This window comes from Hippichthys cyanospilos, chromosome 11 (genome assembly GCF_059441005.1).
Source record: "Hippichthys cyanospilos isolate Australia breed blue-spotted pipefish chromosome 11, RoL_Hcya_1.0, whole genome shotgun sequence".
Taxonomy (NCBI): Eukaryota; Metazoa; Chordata; class Actinopteri; order Syngnathiformes; family Syngnathidae; genus Hippichthys; species Hippichthys cyanospilos.
Genome location: NC_142379.1, coordinates 8,655,709 through 8,679,438, shown reverse-complemented (window position 1 = coordinate 8,679,438; position 23,730 = coordinate 8,655,709). Strand labels below are relative to the sequence as shown.

Sequence of the window (23,730 nt, the reverse complement as noted above, 5' to 3'; positions counted from 1 at the left end):
CCCTTGGACCTACATACAGATAAAGCCAATCATGAGAAATCAAAAACTTGTTGCATATTTAACTGACACAACCAACCAATGATTTATAAAGGAAAGATCAAGGGCCCCCAAACCTTTTCGTATCACTGTACAGTATGTTTAGCATTTTTTTTGCTTTTTAGGACTGACAAAATATAACTCTAGAAATCTTCAAAACAAATAAAGGAACACACTCACTTTAAACATCCTTTATTGTGTTTTTTTTTTTTTCTAACAGATCTGTACAATCAAAATGAAGATGAGCCCAGCAAAAAACTTCATCTGTACATGTTAAAACCTTTGGGCACAGTATTTTCAAATAACTCAATGCTGACTTGTCTAGCTATGCAAAACAAAAGCCCCACAACTTAAAAAAAAAAAAAAATAGTGAAAGGTTGAGACATGGAACCAGAACAAACCAAACTATAGCAATAAATACCCGTCATTCCCTTTGAATTCCACTCTGTCAGTATTATAGAAAATACAATTGTATCTTATTTACAGAGAACCAACATAACTATTTAGATGCGGTGATTGTTAATTTGCTTGACAGGAGAATACATCTACAGTTTTTACTCTATTAATGAGGATACAGATACAAGAGGGCAGGCTCCTGGGAGATTTTTTTTTTTTTTAAAGCTAAGTTACACTCAAACCCACCAAAAGCTGCCTGCAGGTACATGGACTGACCATCTTAGTCTTGCAAATTAATTAAAAAGACAATGGGTCTCTCGCCTTCATGTTCCCTTTATGTGCCACAACAAGAAGAAAAAAAAAAAACCCCGATGAATTTCTTTTGCGTTACAAATAAAAGGTAATGAAATGCTGACGTTGTTTTAAGTACTCATTTAGTGTTCATGAAGCCCCCTGTTTAAATATTACTGTCAATTATTACTCAAGCACACACCCACCACGCGCAAATGGCCAAGTTTATTGTAGCGCACGGAGTGTTACAAAGGGCAACATTTAGCAAACTTTTATCAGTAAATGGAGATAGTGTTTTGTGTGATAAAAGGGTCACTTTCATTCCCTGGTTTTTACCCCTCCCTAGCTTTTTTTTTTTTAACCTTAGCTCATTCTTGACATGAAAACTTCTCTGGTAGTGTTTGTTGTTTTTTGATAGTGATTTTTTTTTTTTTAATTAAAAAAAGAAAAAAAAAGCCCTAGAAGCCCTTCAACAGCCAAATGGAAATTTTTTTCATCCAATTAAAAGCCAACCACAGAGAAATGTGGAGATCCTGCATTCAGGTAATACAGGCTACAGAAAATTACAGTATGATTATATGTGCAGCCTTGATTAGACGTACAGGCCAAAAGTTTGGACACACCTCATTCATGCAGTCTATTTTTTCTTGACTATTTACATTATAGAAGGCTGAAGGCATAACTGTGAAAGGAACATGTGGATTTGTGAATTAAAAAAAAAAAAATCTGAAAGCACATTTCATATTCTACGTAGTTTCTTCAATATAGCCATACTCTGCTCTGATTACTGCTTTGCACACTCCTGGCCTTCTTTCTGCGCTTCAACATGTAGTCACCTGGAATGTATTGCTCATCTCCAATGTGTCTTATCTGGTATTTGTGGAATTTCTGGTTTCATCAATCGGGTTGGCACCGTCAGTTGTGTTGTATTGGACCATTGTTACAGATGGCAAGAACAAAAATGCTAAGAAGAAAAATGAGCCTTCATTACTTTAAGAAACTGAATGAGAAGGTGTGTCCAAACCTTTGGCCAGAATTGTATTAACTGTATTACTCATCAACTATGGTGTCCTTTCATCTTTGGAGTTTAACTAGCAAGCCACATTCATTGTTTAATTTATTGTTGACTATGACATACTTCATTAACAATCAGCATTTTCTAATTTATGATACTGACAGTGTGCATCACTCAAATTTCCTGGTGCATAATGAACCACATAAGTAGTTTATGTAAAAGATCTGTTTCCCTTATTTCATAAATTTGTAACCTTGTAATCTTTGTAATCTGCAATCTTGGTTACTTAAATCTTCTCACATTATTGGAGCTCTAACACCGGGGGGGGGGGGGGGGGGGGGGGGGGGGGGGGCACCCATTTCTCAGAAAAGTCCTTCCTATTTTTTCTTTCAATAGAATACTTAGCTTCAATAGTACAGTGACAAGAATGTGGGGGACTAAAACAAGGTCAAAATGTTTGATAGTCTGCAGAAAAACCGTATTTCGCGATGATAGTTTGGCAGAATAACGTCAGGGTAGGTCAACCAGCATGTGCTCTAGTCCAAGCTGGAGGCTCAGTTTTTGCCAAGGCAGGAAAACATTTAAGCTTTGACTGCTCACCATCACCTCTGCCTTGCACATTGGAGCATTATAACATCACTTCCCTTACAAAGTTAGACCAGACAAAAACATTTATGCAACCACCTTTGAAATTTACTGACCTACAGCTCATTGAGTTGGTAACTACTGTTTCATAAGTGTCTACATAATCTGACATCTCATCACACAGTATGACAAATTAAAAGACAACTGTCAAAAAGCCCAGTGCAAAAGGTAAGGTTGGGGAAGAAAAATATATTGGTTGAATCTTTATTTAAATTACAATATAGACCCTTTTTTCATGTACAAGTTTCCTTTTCCCTTCATTTGGATTCTTTGTTACGCACGAGAACCAGGAAAAGGTTTCTTATTTTTGAAACACTGTTGTCCTTGAAGACTATGCCTGAAAAATATTTTAATGTCTTTTTAAAGGAAGAGCAACGCCAAGACAAACAAACGAACAAAAAAAACACCAAAGAAAAAAAAAAAAGCAATCATCCAGTGATGTGTCTTTAACCAGTGATGGCTCAAAATCCATCCACCCATACACCCAAGCCCCTCTCTGCCAGCGTGCGGTTTATTGAAATAACCTGAAAAAGGAGACACATTTCCTTGGTTAGACGCATTTCTTAGAATGCATGCTAGGCAAACAAACATAATATTTGCTGAAATGAATGATTAGAAATGATTTGGTCACACAAGCTGCTCATGTTAAATGTATTCAAATTATGATACTGACGATTTAAAAAAAAAAACATTACAATCATTAGCTGAATTTCATTTACCTCCTGCCGCAACTGAATTTTGCTAACTTTGCAACCAAACAAACGTAGAGGAGAGCCAATGGAACAAGGACATGCGTAGATGGGCTTTATAGAGTTCAACTTTTAAAAGTTAATCAATTCATTGCAAAAAAAAAAAAAAACAAACAAAAACAAAATGCACACTGAACAAAGGCACATTCAAACACCTAATCGGTTGTAGATCTTTGGCGTAACATCTCAGTACAAACACCCTGCACTGACTATAAGAAAAAACACTTGTAACATGAGGCAGATGTTAGTTTTGCTGCTACGTTTTTTTTTGTTTTTTTTTGATAAGCAGGGGTGCAGACTGGCCACATTTCATGCTCTAAATCCGGGCCTGAAAAATCAAGCCACTAAAGATCGGTGTTTAAAGTGACAATGTTATATTTTTTAATAATAATTCAGCCCTTGTGGTTTTTGTGAGGTTTCACACTTCTCCATTTAACAACTCTTTTGTTTTCTTTTGGGGAAACTCCATGTGCTAACCCTTCAAGTCATTTAGATAGCAGTTCACAGCAGTTATAACGAGTTAAAACTGTGAAATAAAAGAAGAATAAATTCATTTGGAAAGCTTATTTTAATATTTTTTTTTAATAAACAAAAATGCAAGATTGCAAAATTGGAATTCAAAAATTTTATCCTATTCGTATCTATGCTACAGGGTTTTAGATGTGCCCATGCGTTTTTTTTTTTTTTTTTGATGGAGCAGTGGACATCCAGGGTTTAACTCTTTGCACTCTAAATCACTGCCTACCATAATGTAGCATTGGCACAAAGCTCTACTTCTCTGCTTTCAGAATCTATTGGAATTACATTTCTAGCGCAAATGCTTCATGAGTTTCAGTGATTTGAACAACATGCCTCTTTATTTCTGGAGTCTTTTGGTAGCCTCATTATTACTGGAGTCTTCTGGTATAGATGTCATTACTAAAGTTTAAGTATTACTGAGAGGCCAAACGTGCAACTGCTACTTTTATTTGCATTTATGTGTAACACAATACAAACTAGCTTTTTTTTTTGTCTCAAACGTCAACCTTCATTCAGATACTATACAGCCTCCAAATTTTAATCTTTTGAAGATCCTTTATAAGTCAGTTTTAAAATGTTGACAACGCAGCCTTTTGTAGAAGAATATAGTTAAAATAATTAGGAATCAGCAATCATGTTGCGGTGTCTTACCTCTTCTCCCACCATGTTCCACAGATGCACCAGTGGGAGGCCTGTATTGTGATCATAATTTGAGACCTTCAAAAAGACCAGACATGCATATTGTCAGTTTGTGAAGGTCAAGTAACAGTCTGGGGGAGTTAACTGACAAAGGCTTACTTGAGCAAGCAACGCAACTCCTCTTGTCATCTCTTCTAACGCCGTTGTGGCCTCGGATGAGAACCGATCCTCTCCTGAGAGATTGATGCATTAGTCAAGCAAAATAATGCCATCAGTTGTAAAAACACAATAAGCTATTCTAATAGGAACTTGTGATCCAAATTAGGTGTTTATTGTTAGCACAATCAAGTGTTACGCATAAAGTTTTGCATCAAACTGTACCTGGGAGGGGAGCAATGTTATCAAGCAATACTTCCGCTCCTTGAAACGGTAATGCTACAAAATCAGACCTGAAAAAAAAAAGCATAACAGTGTTGATCAGTGTCAAATTACAGTTCAGTGTTTGTCAGCATTACGGCAGCAAGTATGTACCAAAAAAAAGGAGCTATGTTGACATGAGTCCTTAAGGAGTAGTATTTCCATAACGCCATACCTTATTTGCCGTAACGAGTCGATCTTTACTCTATCATAGCCACCGTAATCAACGTATCTTATTTCCACTTCATTTGATTCCTTATAAAAGGTGACGACTTGTGCTCTCCACCAGGCTCCTTCCACGGCTGGAGCAGCACATATCACCCCAACTAGATGATCAAGACAGACAAGAGCATGGTTTAACACGTGCACGTAAAGGGTGAGGAAGAAGTGCAATAGAATTATATTGCATCTGTTGATCAGGGGTGGGGAATTCATTGTCCCAAAGGGGCAACGTGAGAAACTGCGAGAAGACAGTGGAGATGGGCTACATATTTTGCACATGGCTGGTATTGTTTAAATGTTCTTTCCAGGTATGGTTACCTTCAGCTGGGGAAGGAAGGGTGGGTGCGCCTGGCTGGGAGTAGCACAAGAACATCTGCTGGTCAAGGCTTCTTAGGGCATGGTAAGTAGGATGGGTGTGCTGCTGGACAAAGACGTGCCCGGCAGATACGATATTCACCACAATCACTTCAACTGTCACACCACTGGGCAGGAGAAGCTAGATGACAAATGGTAGTGTTAAAAGCGAACTAAAAATGAAAGTGCTAAGAAGAGTGCAGACCTCTGCCAAGAATAATTGGATCACTAGCGACAATAACAATGTTGCCACGCATTCCATTTAATTTGCTTTTAATTATCAAAAGAAAAAATATTCTGTTTCTGTCACAGCATTTAAAAAGCGTTCAATGAACTGTTAAAAAACACATCTCATGTAAACTTTGGAAAATCTTCATAAATGCCCATTTGAGAACCGCTGGTCAAGTTCACTCATGCAAAAGTAAAGGACTTTCGAGAACTTGTGTCTTTTAAATCGGATTTATCCTTTAAAAATGAAAGAGAGACATTTTTTTTGGTCATAATGATCCTGAGGGAAGCCGGAAATACAATGTAGGCCTCGAAAAAATGAGTTTGACACACTTGGGGTCAACTCAAATAGCAACAATAGCAGCAGATTGAATGCATTGGAAGCTTCCAGACATATGCATAAAAAGGTTGGGAGTTGTATTTTATGTTACTTTACGAGAGATTTATTAACATACTCAGTGGAAAATCTCAAAACACTGCTTGCACAGTTTGAGTTTTATTATGCCAACTACTTGAATTGAGGGGAATATTGTAATTTATTCCTTTAAAACGGTGGGAAATAAAATCATCTCACCATGAAGCTTCTGTGTATATATTTCAATGAAAGGTAGCATCTGTAGAGGACAAAAATGCAGACTTACCCATGAAGTCATGGGAAGTGATGGCAATGTGAGTGCGGGTGGTGCAGGTGCATAAACGTTGGTCAAATCCATATCTTTGAACTTCTTCCCAATCAATGATAGGGCTTTGTCAACTTGCTGTTGCGTACCTGAGTAGACGTCAAAGATAATGCGATAAAAATGTCAAAAAAATTGCAAGCCAAATTCTTTCAGCTATTCGGTTCCCTTTTCAGAACAAGAGTCTACAAAAAACGAGAAATTCCCGACAACTCACCCTCGAGGTGACAGATTTGGAACTCTTGTGTGTAAGGCAGGGTTGAGATGTAAATTTTTGCACCAGAGGTCTGCTTCAGAAAACTCACATATCTCCCTTGCCTCCCGATTAATCGCCCAACCAAAAGCTGAAATGGAAAACCAAACAAATAATGCATACATTCACTTTTTATAGGAACACTGCAAGCCAACTGAATTCTTTTAGACAGAACAAATCCTTCCATAAATGGTCCTTAATGGTCAGAATGAAACGCCCACGCAAAAGATGAAAATTCATCTCAAACTACAATTCCAATTCAACTGTTATAAGTGACAATACGCAAAAACAAGTTGATCTGACAAGTTAACTGGCAGTACTGTGTATATAAAAACATGAACACGATGAGTACACACAGTATCTTTCTTGAAAGACCGTTTATTTTTAGTTTGACATTTATCACGTTTTCAAGAGCCCTTCAGTTTACCTTTGAAAAGCTGTCTTAGTCCATGGGTAACTGAGTTGCATTTTACTGATTATAGTTTGAAAATGTTTACAGTAGCACAGGATTTCATTTTCACCTGTTAAAAAAAAAATGTTTGGAAATGCTTTGCAGTTGAATTAAAAAAAAAAAAAGGCAGCATATTCCACAAGTCCAGTTTCACATGCTGTCAAAGCAGAAACATTACCTTTGCCCTTCCACTTAAGATTAGAGAATCATAAATTGCATTACTGAGACTAACCTCCATCCTCAAATTTCACCTAAACCCAGATGGCATTGTTTCAAAAAATGGTATGAAAAGTGAATAAGGGTATCTTGGGAGGTGAAGCCTTCTGCTAGCAGCACTGTGTTCTGTAATTTAATATGATCTAAGTCGCTTATAAATTATTACTTTAATCAAGGAAGAATTATTTACTGCCACTATACTGTATTATTAAAAACCATGGCCTTATTCAATGTGCCAGTTACAGCTGACTTGGTAAACCTTTTCCAGAAACATACCAGGGCAGCTCTACCTCGACATGCTTCACCTCAATGAACTTTCCCTTCCCAGCCCAGCTTCACGGCACAACTCTGCCTTAAAACCTTCCTAAATTTGTGTCAAATTTTCAACGGCTATAATCGTTTATGGTACTAGGAGGCGTTTATTATTAAGTGGTGTAAGGAGTAATCATAAAAACATGAGTGAGACTTGGACTTGGTATCCATCCATTAGTTCAAGCCTTTCCATGTCTATTGTCAAAGGGGGCAGATGTTAATAGTTAGCAATGGGATGAAGTTGATTATATAAACTAATGGTTGATTGTGCATACGCAATCATACCAGGTCTAGGCACACCATTTTAAGCATCTCGGAGTCAGGGGTGTAAACACTAATTTTTAAAAGGAATCTCTCTAGTTGAGCTGTTGAACTGATTCTGAAAGGAAAAAAAAAGTGATGAAATTGGCCTAAGAATAATTTAAGCACATGGGTAAAACGTGTGCCTCACCTTTGGCACTTCAATCTCCCAGATGACAAGCTCAGCGCTTGAACAGGAAGCATTGTTACTATGACTTTCTTGAGCGCCCATAGTGCAGCCACTGTCCACCGAGTCCATACTGTTCACATCAGAGCCTAGACAGAGACAGCCATGACTGTTTTCAGCAGCATAAAAAAAACATTGATTCAGTTAACAAGACCATAAAAGGCCAATAAGATTATACAAGAGTTGTAATAATCGGCTTTGTTCAAACACACTTGGGATATATAATAATAAAAAAGAACAAACATTTACATGTTGAATTAAAATTTATGGGAACAGAACTACATCTTCAGTTGTTTTATAAACTTTTTCCCCCCTTGTCCAACACTTAAATTGGACAATGCCGGCTTACTCTTCCTTTAAAAAACAAGAACATTAAAACAACATGACTACAAGTGTGATGTCATGCAATGAAATAATATTGATCTGGATGAATTGCAAAATTGTATTAATTTGCATTAATTAATGTTTGGTACATATACGTTGAAAATGAAAATGCCTCAAAGGCAGACCATTTGGTGGAACCTAAGTGCATGAGGTATTTATTGCTGGGAAAAAAAAAAAAAAAAAAAGATAATCAAACACCGATAAATAATGCTCGTAATGGAATCAAGTTTAAAAGTTCAGTTGGGTAGTGGTACTTGGGGCAACACTACAAAGCGGATGATTAGTAGACAACATTTATCATATAGAACCGCGGCATACGAGTTAAAAAAACAGCATGCGTCCGTGAAATCAGATGAAGCACTGCAGGTTCTGTAGATGCCTTCAGGAAAGTTGTTGTTCCTCAGTTTCTGGCCCAAAATGTTGATGCAGAATCCTTCATAACACCCCCATGGAAGGGGTCAACATCAGATCTTGTGCCAGTTGGTAAATTTGCTGGCACCTCAACATGCCTAGGGCTGAGGTGCCACTTATATGTATGTGTTGGCAGCTCGAGTAGATTTATTAGAGGTGGGCGCGTCAGTCTGTATTGCTGATCAGCCATACGCCAGCAGCAGAAACATCTGCGCGTCAGTCCATCATCATCCATTATTTTAAGTCGAACCAAACTGTAAGTCAGCCCATCCTTGTTTCAAACTGCACTCCCATCATCCAGCACTGCCAAATTAGTTTGTAGCTATTTTAGGGCTATCTGTAAATTTCTCTGGTCCACAAGTCTATCCACTGTCAGGTAGTCATCTCTAAAACGGATGAACATGAGTGACGGCTTGATGGACCTTCCGTTATTACTAAAGAGTGGCCTATAGAAGAAGTGTGTCTTCTGGATGACAATAAAAAAAATGTGAAAACAAGCTCCTTTTTGAAGCTGATTTTCAGCTGTGAGTTCAGTAATTATTTTACAAAGTACAAAGTTTGCAAACGTCTTGTTTTGAGGAACCAAAAACGATAAATCAGATGGCTTTCGGGGACTACAGGAACCAGAATAATTACTGCTGAGGCTAAAATTAGATATGAAAAGTTAAAAACAAAATTACAAAAAAAATCTAACCAGTTGTCTCATTTGACAAATTAATTTTTATTAACCGAGTGTGCACACTTGTGCAACCACATATCAGTAGTTGAGTTGCTTTTATTTTCAAGAAAATGCCCACCGCCTGAATTGTTTTGTAACGGTTATAGGTCACAGTGGTTTCGAAATAATGTATTTTCTTTAAACCAGAAAACTGAAACTTGAACAGGAATGTGTATGTATATACACTGCACAAATCTCACAGCAACTATTTAAATATCTTGTGGTTATGTACGGTACTTATTAAACTTAAAACATTGCCCACACAGCTTAATACAGTCATGTCCAAAACCTGTCCTATCCTGCATGTTTTTTTTTAGATCTGTCCACCCAACACACCTGATTTAAATGATCACCTCAGCAGCAAGCTCAGCGGGAGCCTGATAACGATCCTGATCATCTGAATCAGTTGCATTAGACGGAGGAAATTACAAAAACATGCAGGATTGGCAGCCCTCCAGGACCTGCTTTGGACATGCCTGGTTTAATGGATTAAATAGGGTTTCACTTCCGAGCTTGCATTGCATACCTCCAGACTGGTCTGTTTCCACTTCGCATCCCTGAGGTCCATTCCTTAGGTCCATCCCATCGAGCACCTTTCCACCGCACACAGTATCCACTGAGTTTTCCTCCGTCAAAGAAAAAATGATTTCCTCTATGGGTCTCTGAATCAGTGATTGGGATTGTGTTACCTCTTTTTCTGATAAATCCGTAATCTCAAAGACATCCGTGTTGCTGTCAATTAGACTATGTTCGTGATTCTCTTTGCTGATGCCATCCTCTGAGTGGAAGGTGCTACGAGCAGAGTCCTGAGTCTGTGTAGCTGATTCATCGCCTTTCAGTTTATCATTTGATAGAGACACACTGTCTGCTGATTGTTGAGACAGTTTTGGCATGGTGTCTTTTTGTGTAGTGTTCATCTGAACTAATTCATTACCCTCAACAGACTCCCATACCGAGGAGGTAAAAGAGCCATTGGGAACCACTTGCTCTTTGTGTTTTGCTTCATCACAGCCTGTTGGATGGTGGTTTGACAATCGAGGATGGTGGCACTGCTGCCTCCGGTCTGAAACCGGGTAGCTGGTAGCGCCAACGACCTGCTGGGTGGCTGCTGAGATGACCTCGGTGATGAGTCCAGCTGCCAGAACTTCTAGATCTTGCTCCTCTTTGTGACTGCTGTGAACCTGGCTTTCCTGTGGTGTTAATGATGTAGTCTGGGCTTTGGAAGTCAGGACCAAAGAGTTGGGAGTGCTGGTTAGAATGTGTTCATTGAAATCTTGCAGTGAAATGGTTATATCTCCTGAATCAAACTGGGATGAGACCACTCTTTGTCTGTTAGCAGGTATTAGTGCACAAGTCTCATCTGGTGTCATCTTTGTGCCGTGGTTCTTTGCAACTTCCCCCTCTGGCTCAGGTCGCTCTGCATCAGAAAGGCACACAGACGTAGTGGTTGATTGGGGGATTTTGGTGGCTTGGTGGGGCAAAATATCCTTGACAGTGATTTCTGAAGCAGATATCGGTTCTGTCTTCAGATCAGCGTCTGCCTCAAAAGCACAGGAGGGCACTGGGCTTTTTATCAGTTCTCTATCACTATTGAGACTCACGTCCTGTTCATATGGTGGCAGAGTTGAAACTGTGGGTATTTCAATATCCAGGTTTTTTCCACATGTCTCAACAGCTGCCTCTTTAAGAATCTGTCTCATTATGGATGTATCTGTATCATCGACATGATTTTTGGAGATATTTTCTGGCTCCTTATCTTTTCGAACAGATTTTGGATGGCTGCAGGTCAGGTGCTGTTCTGCGTTAGTGTCAGTAGATACGGTGTCTTTCTCCACCACACCATTGCGACCCACTGTTAGGGACAATCTCAGGGTTGCATTAGTTGGACCTCCATCTGGGTCGTCATGGCTGATGAGGCGGCCTTTCTTACGAGAGGTGTACCACCACCAGCCGATCAGTGCAAGGACTCCAGGCAGTGTGTAGGGCACAATTGAGCGGAACCTTAGCGGCATCTCCTCAGCAAACTAGCAGCTACACCTGAACAGAGGAGAAAGAACAGATTTCTCATTGGTGACGTAAACCACCTTCATTTCAGATGCAACACCTAAACAATAATTATACTCATCCATGTTTGATTAACGCAATTTAGAATAGTCGAGTGGAAATACGAAAGTATTAAAGTTCAGTATACATAACAATAGAATACTATTTCATACAACATGCAAAAGCAATTTGACTATTGACATGAGACCTATTTTAAAGTAATTTGATACTTGTTACTTGCTCAAAAAGAAACTAAGTAATTGATTTATGACAAAAGTAACTTTTTACAGGCAAAATAACTTTTCAGTACTACTAAAAAAATTGCTTTATAAAGCAAGTTACCTAACACTGTTAAAGCGTTTGGTACATTCTTACTACGACTAATCATTTTAGTTGCTATCGTTAGCTGCTCCAGGAATCTGCAATCACAGAGTTAAAATTGACTTCACGGTCCTCCACGTAAATCAGAGTAGTCTATATTGTGACGTGGAAAATATATTAACATGTTTGCATCACGGCAGCTAGATGTGGTACAAGGCAAGATTCATGATTAAAATATTTTTGTGTACTCACATTACAAAAGCGATTTCTAACATGAATAGAATGTATCTGACACTTACACGTTGTTTTAAAGGGATATCTTTACACAGCATCTAGTAGCTACAGAGAAGCAATGCAGGAGTAGGAAAATGTGTCAGTTATAAAGGAAATTCTTGTAATAACGAAGTAAGAATTCTTTTAGGACATTATTTGCAAAACAAATCCACTGTGAAACACATTAGCAAAATTATCAAATTCAATATTGTCTTTGTCCCCGCTGGGCATATTTATTTGCATTACTTGTAAATGCAACACAGTTCAACAAACAAAGGTTTGATTTTGATTTATTGACATATGGGGCGACATAATGAAAGACTGAAGCCTAGTTATATGATTGTCTCGAGTTTGAAATGTCCTAATGCATTTGGTTGCACCATGTTAGCAGCTCGCATAATGCTGTAGATTTTTGCCATATCAATGACAGAGTACATAAAACATGAAGCACGTTGTGCCATGTGACTTGGTGACATTCTTACCAGCACACACTGGTCGCATTTGCAGGTGAACCTTGTTTTTATTTTATTGCGTTCGTCTCAATCAAGGGGGCACATTTTGTGTAAAATAGTAGTTGGCCAGCCCGCTCTAATTACAAAAAATCTACACCTCAGTCCACATGTGTGGCTGTTAAATTCTAAATCTTGTTCTAAACTCATATTCAAAACAGAGAAAGAAAATGCCAATCAGAAGGACCCCACATGTGACATCACAATTATACTGTTGGTGCTTAGTACATAAAAGAAAGTCGCTTAACGCGACTGTAGCTGCCATATTCTCAATAACGTATCAAAAACCAATTTGCGAATTACGTATTTGACAAATAGACCCGGTAGTTTGCTCGTCCCCGCCCCCTTTCAATTACTGATTTTCCTAAGTTCTTTTACAAAAGGTAAAAGGACATCGCTAGCCGACATGTTAGCATCGACGACCACAGCGTGAAACGGAAGCAACAACTCGGACCGCTTTCCCCTTGAAAGGATAAGAGAAAGGGCATACCATGAATTAAACCTACAACAATTTCTCCTCCTGATTCGATTTAAACAGAATTCTAACACGTCGACGCTTAAAAGCACACCACAACAAAGTAGTCGAGGACTACGGTCTTAATACTTTGGAAGAAAAAAAAAATAACCGTAGGAAGACAGATCACGAAGTTACGACCGCCCGAATATCAAAATATTCGGAAGACGCGCAATGTTCACAACCTTGTCTAGCATTTGTTTAAGTTTATGGTTGACGAAGTTCTGTGCAAATATTTCTTGCTGTGTGTTGCCTGGGGTTAAAAAAAGAAAAGAAAAGAAACGTTGATAGCTGTGACCTAATGCTAACTGACACTGCTGGGACTAAAGCATGGCTAGTTGGGAGGCCGCAATGTTTGACACACGTTACGTGAACGGGCAATCGTCGCAATTCCATTAAATAAAATAACATGAAATCAAATTAACGATAACGTTGCGTCGATGACAGTGCAGCAAGTACAATTAGTGAAGTGCTATATTGTTGGCCCAACGACTCCGACTTAAGTCATAAGATCTGCTATGGCAAAGACAAGAGCTGCATTTCGCCCTCGTCTATTAATATTAACGCATCCACTCAACCGTAACACTATGAAATGTACCAAAAAGTTGACCAAGGTAAACTTAAGGACATCTCTTCTAACGATCTTCCACCGAGCGGGCCTCAGACCTTGACATTAGCTTGCTAACTAGCCTGTCGAAAATGAAAGCAGTTAGTCCAAATGCTGCTGATCGTAGTCGCTTACTCGGGATGTAACCTCCTGTTATTATAGTGCGAAACGACAAGGGGAATTCGGCCAAATTATGTATAGGGCAAGGACAGTGGCTAACTCAAATGCGCAAGTTTGAGAAAGGTTGCAAGATGATGCTAGTCGCTCAATGACACGGACTTAGTAACACTCAGGGGCTTTAAAGGGAATGTAAGGATGCAAATTGCATCACAAACGGTGTACTGAAGATAGAAGAAAAGTCGTGTTGGATCAGAGTCAGGAGATCCGACACAACCACGAGGAGTGAACATAACTACATGCTAACCTGCTATGTGGCTCAAATGTCTGAATGCGGTTTATCGATTTCACTTACAGTATTTTGCGGCCCTTGATGTCGCCACGATGAGAACACCGCAGTAGACACGTCGATTTTTGAAATAGTGTCCCAGCACAAGTGGATCTCCCCACGTGTTGTCAGAGAGCCAGTCTGGAAAAAAAAAAACATGCACACTAAATATCTGCTCAATTCTCGCGATGCTTATCCCTAATCAATCATTCGTGTTGCGTTGTAGTCTCGCGGTAACTTAAGTTGAGGCAATGGCAACATGGCTTAAACAGCTGTGTTCGCAGCCACCTTTAATTTGAATGACAATTTTAAAACATTGATAACCTGTATCAAATTTCATTTTCATATGCACAGGAATAAAATATGGAGTGTGTACAATGATTGAAAAATTGTATCTTAATCTTTTGGTAGTTTCAACAAACAAACAAACAAACAAACAAATACATACACAAATAAGAATTTCTAAGCTTCTCAGACCTTACTGCGTACAGCAAGGATATCAAAATTGCTAAACAATAATATAATTCTCCTGCACTTATCTTCTGTTGTCCCTCCTTCTTTTTGAGGAAGTCATAGAATAACATTCATGACATTTTGACCTTAGTCAAAAGGGTTGGCAGGCTTGCTGGTGCCTATCCCAGCTGACTTTGAGCAGTAAGCGAAAGACACACTTAACTGGTTGCCAACCAATTGCAGGTACTTTTTTAGCAATCATAATGACACAGAGAAGGTATCAGACCACTGCAAACCAACTCAAACTCAGCCAAACCTTCAGTCTAAACCAGAAGAACGCTGATCAGAGATGAACCCGAGATTCCCAAGATTACTCTGGATGAATCTGCACTCTACACTATTTTTTTTTGGAAGAGTGGTAAAGAAAGCCCTTTCTCAAAGCAAATTATAAAAAGTTCCATTTGAAGTTTGCCATAAGCCACCAGGGAGTCACAACAAGCCTATTGATACTAACATGGAACTACAATAAAGACTGTAGCAAAGAATTGTCATGGTCTGCAGTTCACAATGCTGTGATCATCTGAACGTGATGAAAATAATGTTTTTTAATGCAGATATGCCTCCTTTAAAAAAATGACAATGAAAACATTGTGCAAATTTTGCCATATTTTTGTTATTGTTATATAACTATTACCTGATGGAATTTGTGAACTAATACAATGTGGTTGGGTACAAAACACTGTTACAAATAAATCAACTTGGGAGTTGAATGGTCGGCCCCTAAGCATTTTTATCAGATCTGCCCCTCTTTGCATAACGTTTGGGTACCCTTGCTTTAACTGCTGTGCTACTGTTTTTTCTTGAGCGTCCCAGAATAAACCTCCGGTGATTAAAAAAAAAAAAAATGTAATATTGCAGTATATGTGTAAATAATAATAATAATAATAATAATAATAATAATAATAATAATAATACAACTACTGTTTAAAAGTAGTCCTTAACTCATAGTGAAGTTCACAAACAGTAAAGTAACAACAAAACAAATCATATCTACCATGCAGGGTTTTATACAATAAATAATTTTCTGATATAAACTTAACTCTGGGCAGTTAGTATACTTGTGGCAGGTATGAAGGGGTATAAGAATACTGCATTGAAGGTCAATATGACAGAAAAATCACAGATACCAAAATTTTTCCCAAGGTGTGTGAGTGGCCAAAAGAGCAGCCAGAGTGAAAACCATGTATGGCCACACTAAAGTCTCCTGTCCACGTACCAATAACGGTCTGCCGGAAATGTGCGGAACGATGACACGTGACTTTTGCAGCTGCTCTTCCTATCTGGAAATGTGCAAATTCAGTTATTTTCATTATCAAATCATTTAAACAACTTAATCAAAAAGAAAATCAATGTAAATCACAGACCACAGAACTAAAATTGAACATAATTTAGTTTCATCAGAAGTTTTTTTTTTCTTCATAATTTTCACATGCACTGCAATGAATGAACACTAGATGGAAGTGGTGCGGTACTACCTCCCTTATACGGACGAACGTACACTCTACAAAATCACTGGGTTATTCATATATATTGTTATAACTTGCGTTATAAAAAACACTCTTCTCAACAAACGTGCAAATAAATTCATTTATGAGCGTGACTTAAGCACCATGTATTTGTCCAACGCCTCTGACCTTTAATTTAATGTTATATTTTGTTTCTATGGGTCCAAATACAACGAGCCCTCTAATCACTAAAACAATACCTAGGTACTGTGATTGTATTTTATTTAATCTGTTTTAGTGCACGTGTGTCGTTAAATGAAACAATTTCCAGTCTTGCTTTTCGCCAGGAGAGAGCGCTATAATTGAAACTTCAAGCGCCCATTTTTGAAGCAATTCAGCCAAGGAGTTTCGTGTTCACAAAAGCTTAATTTGCCCGTAGGTTCGTATTCAAAAAGGCTGGGCAGGAGCACTTTGCAAAGGCACTGCAGAAAACAATACTCATAGAGGGACAGTATGGTGGAAGTGTTATGACAGTTTTTTTTCATTTTTATTTTTCATTCTCTCTGATTATGAGATGATTCAAAGCACTTTTTTTTACAATCTATTTAGCTGTGACTGTTGGCTACCAACATAAATCTTATAGTTTTACATCAATCTAACTGGCGATATGTTTAAGTGCATCAGAGTCTAAGAAAGTATATTGGATAAGTAGCCTTGCTGCCCACTGTGAACCAAACTTTTACTTTAGACTTGGGGAGAACATGCAAACTCCACACAGGAAAGCCAGATTGAGGTGGATTTGACTCAGGTCCCTGAACTGTGAAGCGGACGTGCTGACCACTGCGCCAACGAGCCACCCTGGAGCTCAATAAGTGTAATTTAAGTCATATCAGACATATGTGATTCCAATCTGATCCCTCCCCAAATCCGATTTTTAGGGCTATCTGCCCACTCTATTTTCAAAAAGCATGAGTGGTGTCATAAAATCGTGACAGCAGCAACAATGGCATGCACGTTTTAAAAAATTTACTATGACGCTTGTGCACAACTCTGGGTGTGTTCAGAAAAGCAGAATGTGATCTACTCCCATTAATTTAATTATTTTTCAAACGGCAGCTCCTGCTTGAACTGCTTTCATCTCGACTATTTGAGGCACCTGTGCACTGTTTCCCAAGCCGGAGCAGCAAGTGCAGCACTGATGTTGTCCTAAACTTTTGCCCTCGTTTAAAAAAAAAAAAAAAAAAAAAAAAAAGTATTCCCTATCCCTGTAACCCTGCAACATGCGACTGTTCTGATTTTGGTATGTCAAATAAATAAAATAACTTTTTTCCACATTGGCAATGTGCTCACATGTCAGTTTTTGCTTTTGATGCTCTCAGGAAGCTTTTTGATATGTGTTAGACTTTGTTCTATGATCGTGGTAATTGAACACACCTCAAGTGTACTGGATGACTTCTTTTAGAAGTCTCGACATGACCTCTTTTCATCTGCGAAGCCCTTTGAGACTTAGGTGATTCAGGGCTATACTAATAAAATTTGATTGATTGATGTAAGTGTACTACAGAATGCATCTGACTACATTTTTTTGCTTGAGAAAAAAAAAAAACACTGTCCAATTACTGTCACTCTTCAACTCAATGCCTGCAGGTTGTGTCGCGTACTGAGGTCACAGTCGTTCATAGACTCAATATGAGACTCACCCTGTCAAGATTGGGAATGAAATTACCTCCCATATTTAGTCTGGATTTATTTTGCAAAAAGCAGACTTCATGTGTTTGTATGTGTGAATCTTTTTGTTTTTCAACTGATTTTCAGTGAAGATTTCAGTGATTTACAGTGTCTTAGATCATATTATTTCAAACTTTTGTGCTATTTTTAGTTTAGTAAACAGGCTGTATATAAAAGAATCACAATACCGCAGTTGACTGGCAACCGGTCAGGGGTGTAACCTGCCTCCCCGCCCACAGTCTGCAACTTTGACCACAATGACGGCAGACTTGACTGAAAATATGTTCACTGAATTTACTCTATCTTTGTAAGTGATCATCTTAATCTTCAACAAATTAAGCATACTATACAATAAACTGCATGAAGAACATAACAGTCGTAAAAGTTGACAGACACAGTTTCAAAACACACAAGCGGGCCAACCATTAACCATTTCTTAGTCAAAAAAGCTATTGTGTGTGTGTTTTAAAAAAAGCGACTCTGATGCCTTGCCACGTTTTGTCCCTGTGTCATCAACTAAAATGACCTCTATTGTTGAAAATGTGACAATGGAAGTATAGGTAAAATAAAACAACGCTTCACCCTGAAAAAAAAGGGAATTGATGATGACAGGAGGGGGCCTTGGCCCTCAACAAATGATGAACAGTACTGCAAAAAAAATGTTCAATTCTCATATCTGCTAAGCGTACTTTTTGAAAAACACACCATAGTCCCAAAAATGAGAAACTAATTTGACAAAGCCTCATATTGTTTGAAAACATATCAGTTTACCTACATGCTGACACTGCTACGTCAATCTATGAAAAGATATTCAACTTTATTTCCAAACGGCATACTTTAGTCTTCAGGATGACTTGCATGAAATCTGCTTGGACTTTCCCACCTGAGATGATTGACATCTCAAGGCAACCGTGTGGTAATCGAAGTTTACTTGTGTTATCCTGCTTTTTTGTTTGATATTCCAAGCACACATTGCATTTCGATGACGTGCACATCAAGTGATTGTTGGCAGCTGGGGTTCGCAAAAAAGTCTTTTCCCATCTAATTAAAGGTTGTTTATAGTGTATTTTTTTCCTGTAGGGTAGCAAGAGAAAACCTAACACTCTTGGGAAAAAAATAAACTACCTTTAAAAAAACTGTTAATTGGCCCCATTATACTCTCATTCACAGAAACACAAAGCACAAATATACTACATTCAGTTCCCGTTCGCCCTAAATATGGAAGAGTTCATGAACCTGCTTTCATTGAACACATTCAGGAACAACTCCAATTACTTCCATTGTTTTAAAAGCTTCACATAATAACTTCGCTTGCATCATTTCACCTGTTGGTTCAAGAACAGGTCAACCAGTTTTGTTGACTGTCTCCCATTGATGCTCAGTGTTTATCCCACTAAGTCTTTTCCTCCACCCCCTCCTCGTCACAAACGGTCATTGGTCACCTGCCATCTCTTTCTGTCACTATTGTTTTTAAATAGTAAGAAATGTCTCTGTACTTTCTCATCAGTGTCCAAAAATGGTTGACATACTGTAATTACTCAAGCATCAGCTCGTAGCGAACTGATTTACTTCAGTATTCAATTAGTTCAGTGGTCCACTATAGTAATTTTATATTGCACTGATACCATGCAGTATTTTATCTTCCAATGTCTAGTATCGGCTCATTTATTACCAATCTGATAACATTTATATTATTTGATATCCTTTGAGGCGGCATCGTGGAAGAAAATGGATGAATGGATATACTGTAATTGGAAAATAAATACAAGCATTTTTTTTTCTAAAGAACCTCATACTCACTCAGATGTAAAATTGTTGCAATAAGGATTTGGTCAGGCACCCCTTAAAAGGCCTTGTGAAACAGGAAAAAGACTAAATAGTGACATCCAGGTGCCAAGGTTATTGTCAAGTCAATCTTCATTATGGTTAAAGTGACTGCAGTCAATTAACTGGCAAACTGATTTTTTTTTCAAATCAGATATTGTGCATGACAATTAGCAAGTTCCCAAATCCATTATGGCCCTGTTCAGATTGGGTCAAAGTATTGACCCATCTGATGGGTTGCCGTAGCAACGGTGTCAAAAACACACGCATATTTTTAATTTTTACCTTGGCCCTGAAGTGCACAAAAAATTAACACACTATAAACCACTTTTGCATTTACATTGTTTTTCTCAATTGTACCGTATTTTTTTTTCATTAAATATAAAAGTGTTTCACAGTTTGTCAATTTGTTTTGCACTTCAAGGCCACGATACTTTTTTGTACTGTGTGTATGAGATTTCATACTTAGAGTGGTCATTGGATGCACCTCAAGTGTACTGCTCAATGCAAGTGTGTACTTGCTTTTCTTTTGTTTCTCCACAATAAGAAAAAAAACTCACACACAAATATGTGTTCTCCCTATCTTTAATTAAAAAAAAAAAGTGTAGTACTGTTGCATGGCTTCGACTCGTCAACTACTGTAAATGCGTATACGCTACGTAGCCCAGTGACGTCATAAACAGTCAAATTCGATCTGAGGGATTTGCATCTGTTCAGACTGAGGCATATCCTGCCAAAATCAGTTATAAGCCTACCTCTCAAAAGCGGTCTAAATCCGCAAAAATTGTTTTTTATAAACGAGCAGCCTAATTTCAATCTGCATGAAGTAATTATTGGATTATGGCTGGAAATCTGAAAAAGGTCACAAAGTGTAATAATTCAAGCACTTTGAATACTTTTTGGATGCTACTTTTCTCAATCAGACATCCAAACCGCTGTTAAGATGATAATTCAAGATCTTGAATTCTATAAAGGGAAGAAAAACGATGGGTTAGATAAAAAGTTAGGTGAGGGAGGGAGGCTCATACTTGGAACATTTTAATGGAAGTTCAAAAGAGTCATTAAAATGGTTGTCATCAACCATATGGGAGGGTTCAGAAACGGAACTTAAATTGTGCCATGTGCCAAGGGCGGCCATGTTTGACATTTGAACTAATTAAATGAAATGACAGGAGTGAGGTGAGAACAATTACATGACTGGAACTATTATAACTCTGGATGGAGGAACAGTTAAATCCTTTCCCAACATTGTTTGTCATTTTTTCTCTTTGCGTTTGGTTTGGATCTCAAAGACTTGAGTCAAAACAAAACACTTTTAGCCATAGCTATAACTGAAAACGTCTCTCACATTTTTGGAGGATGCTATTGAATTCCAAAACCCGACAAATCCAAAAACTACTTTGAAACGGTGTGAAAAAAATTAATCGCCAGCATACATGGCCACACATTTTCATTTAATGGAACAAAATTGAAATCAAATATAACTTTGTTAAACTTTCATATAAAAAGATGACTGTGATTAGTCCTCCCATAGCCAGTTTATTTTTTTAACGAATAACTTTGATGACCTTTTGATGGCTTAATTGGATTTTTTTTCTTCTGAACGTAATACACAGGGCAGACATCAACACTGTTCAGTACAAGTCATCCTAAATAGTCACTGTTTGGAATATGGAGCAGGGATCATCATTTCATCTTCATGTTTGATATTTCATAGCTCATATTTGATTGACATCCCAAGTTAATGGGAGTGGAGGTTTGTGGTGGTAGCCCTCCATGTTGCAGACTGGTTTGTCAACTATGTAAGTGATGTGTCATCAGGAGTAAATTTCGCAAGAAGTGTGATATTGAGTACTGTATTCAAAACATCACATTATTTACATGACATTATATAATATTATAATATGAAAAGGAAGGAACTCTGGCAAAGTCATTTTGTAGCAGGCTGCTGAGACATGCAAGCTAGCAGATGGCTATAATCATGCACTTACACTATTTAAAAAATACTTCATACTTCATAAACTTTGGCTGAGAAATGAAAACAGAGACCTTAAGGAAGTTACTTTTAGAAGAATAATTTTTGCCTTAATGATCCATTTTCGTCAATAACTCAAAATGAACCCCCGTCACACATGCCTGATTTTGTGAAAATACATCACTTATATTTAGTCAGATCTGGCCACACATTGGCTAATGACTTGCCTCTCTGTAGATGCTGCCATTTGCAGTAAAATGCGAGTGTCCAGAAAATGAAACACATCTGTGAAAAGACTGCTGATAGGCGTGGCCACTTCATTGTCTAATGAGCAAATTAGCAGTTGTTGGCTTCTGTGCTTGAACTCGTCATAAAATATTTGTCTTTAAAGGGCACTACTAAAATTCTGTAAAATAAATTACAATGTTGTGAAGTACTGCCCAGTGAAGAACAAACTCACAGTGATTGCTGCAGGTATTAGCTAACGAGCATCTAATTGTCTGAAATTGCATGTTTGCACAATAAATTGGAATGAGTTAATTATCCCTCGGAATGAACGGATCCACCCTATCAAGTATATAAGGCTGCAGAGTTTCTGATGCTGGCACAGGACGTCAACAGCTGAATCCTGCGCTGTAAGCATTTCAGTGTTTTAACTTGCATGGAATATCATTTGTACATTGAGGTTTACTTTCGCTCTTGAAAATAATTTTATGCTGGACTTATTAAATGCTCATAATGTAAACATGGATATTTTACCCCCAGAAAAAAAATCTCCTTTCCCGTGGAAATGGCTTCTTCGGTGATTATTAAATGGGTAGGTAATGTTTACATTTTTTCTCGCTTTATCATTTAACCCTCCTGTTTATTTGTTTGCAAGGAACAGCAATTATATCACTGGGTCACTTACTTACAGTATGTGGTCACTCAAACATGTCAGACGTGTGTAAAATCCAATTCCGATATTTTGTTTTAGTTAATGATTTATGTTCATTGCTCAAGAACTACAATAATATCTCTGAGTCAATACTACCCAGGGTTGTGTGCATTTATCCCAAAGTGGCAACAATTTTTTAAAGTAGCAAAGGCATTACTTCATTTATACCTGTGTGTTCTATTTGTTTTACTGGAAAACTAATAACATTCAGTGTAAATTTGACCCAAAAAGATTTTTTTATGTGTGTAATCCTGCTAAACTAACAAGTCATGTGAGTCCGTTTTCTCCGCACTGAAAGAACAATGTTTTTCTTGGGTCATTTTGACCCACGTTTTGCTTATCTATGTATTTATTTATTTGCCTATTATTTATCATTGCTTATTTATCAATTATTAATGTCAAAAATGTATAAAGAGTAAATGCCATTTTAAGATGCTTTTTTTATTATACACAAGCCGAGCCGTGTCTTTGACAACGTTTTAACTTTCACATGGGTCAGTTCGACCAACAACATAAAAGGAGGGTTAACAAGAGTTTGACATTTAAGAAAAATAAAGAGCATTTATTACGCTATGTTATATTACAGCTGGGCATCACACTGGCGCTTCTCCATGCTGGTAAGATCCTTTTTAACAATTGAAAACTTGACCCGCCAGATGCTTCTGTCTCAAACTTTTTTTCAAATATCTATCCGATGCATTTTACACTAAACCAGCGCACGGGATGGCATGCACACACACCCCTTGAGAATGAAAAAGAAAAACATAAACACTAAACACAAACTTGTTTTTGTGTGCGTATTTTTCAAGGAAGTCATGTGCAAGCCAGCGATAACCGTAAGCAAGCTCCTTATTTGGTTCATTTTGCATGTAAGTGTATGAGATTTTACTAGTGTTATAGTCAAGACCACACCAATTGTCCCCACCTTCTGTTTCGTGGAATATAGATAAAGAATGCTGGACTCAATGGTACGATCGCGACAATCCCAGCGGGAAAGGAGACTTTGAAACTCTTGATGACCTGCGCGAGGAAAACCCCATGGAAATCTGCCCTGTGCCTATCGAAATTCAAGTTCGGACTGTAACAGGAGACAGCGTGGCTTCAACGGGGGATACGATCAGTGAGTAAGTACCAAATACAGCATAAATGCTGTAAATTGCGTAATTTAAGTGTACA

At 38.0% G+C, this 23,730-nt stretch overlaps 2 protein-coding genes across 2 annotated transcripts in view; one reads left to right on the top strand and one right to left on the bottom strand.

The window, feature by feature from the left end:
- Positions 1–2,573: 2,573 nt before the first annotated feature.
- On the bottom strand, positions 2,574–14,297 carry akap1b (A-kinase anchoring protein 1b). Its single transcript, XM_088428094.1, has 11 exons — positions 14,160–14,297; positions 9,947–11,457; positions 7,872–7,996; positions 6,406–6,532; positions 6,153–6,280; positions 5,248–5,425; positions 4,883–5,033; positions 4,672–4,739; positions 4,450–4,523; positions 4,303–4,368; positions 2,574–2,907 (listed from the first exon to the last, which is right to left on the bottom strand). Exons 2-11 carry the CDS (start codon positions 11,430–11,432, stop codon positions 2,845–2,847), a joined length of 2,466 nt encoding a protein of 821 aa, XP_088284220.1. The 5' UTR covers positions 11,433–11,457; positions 14,160–14,297; the 3' UTR covers positions 2,574–2,844.
- An 8,110-nt stretch (positions 14,298–22,407) lies between these two features.
- LOC148415736 (uncharacterized) overlaps positions 22,408–23,730 on the top strand; it is a 41,438-nt gene continuing 40,115 nt past the window's right edge. The window contains exons 1-4 of the mRNA XM_088427818.1: positions 22,408–22,434; positions 23,141–23,171; positions 23,364–23,390; positions 23,501–23,678. Coding sequence (XP_088283944.1) covers positions 22,408–22,434; positions 23,141–23,171; positions 23,364–23,390; positions 23,501–23,678 — 263 coding nt within the window. The remainder of the gene's footprint in view (positions 22,435–23,140; positions 23,172–23,363; positions 23,391–23,500; positions 23,679–23,730) is intronic.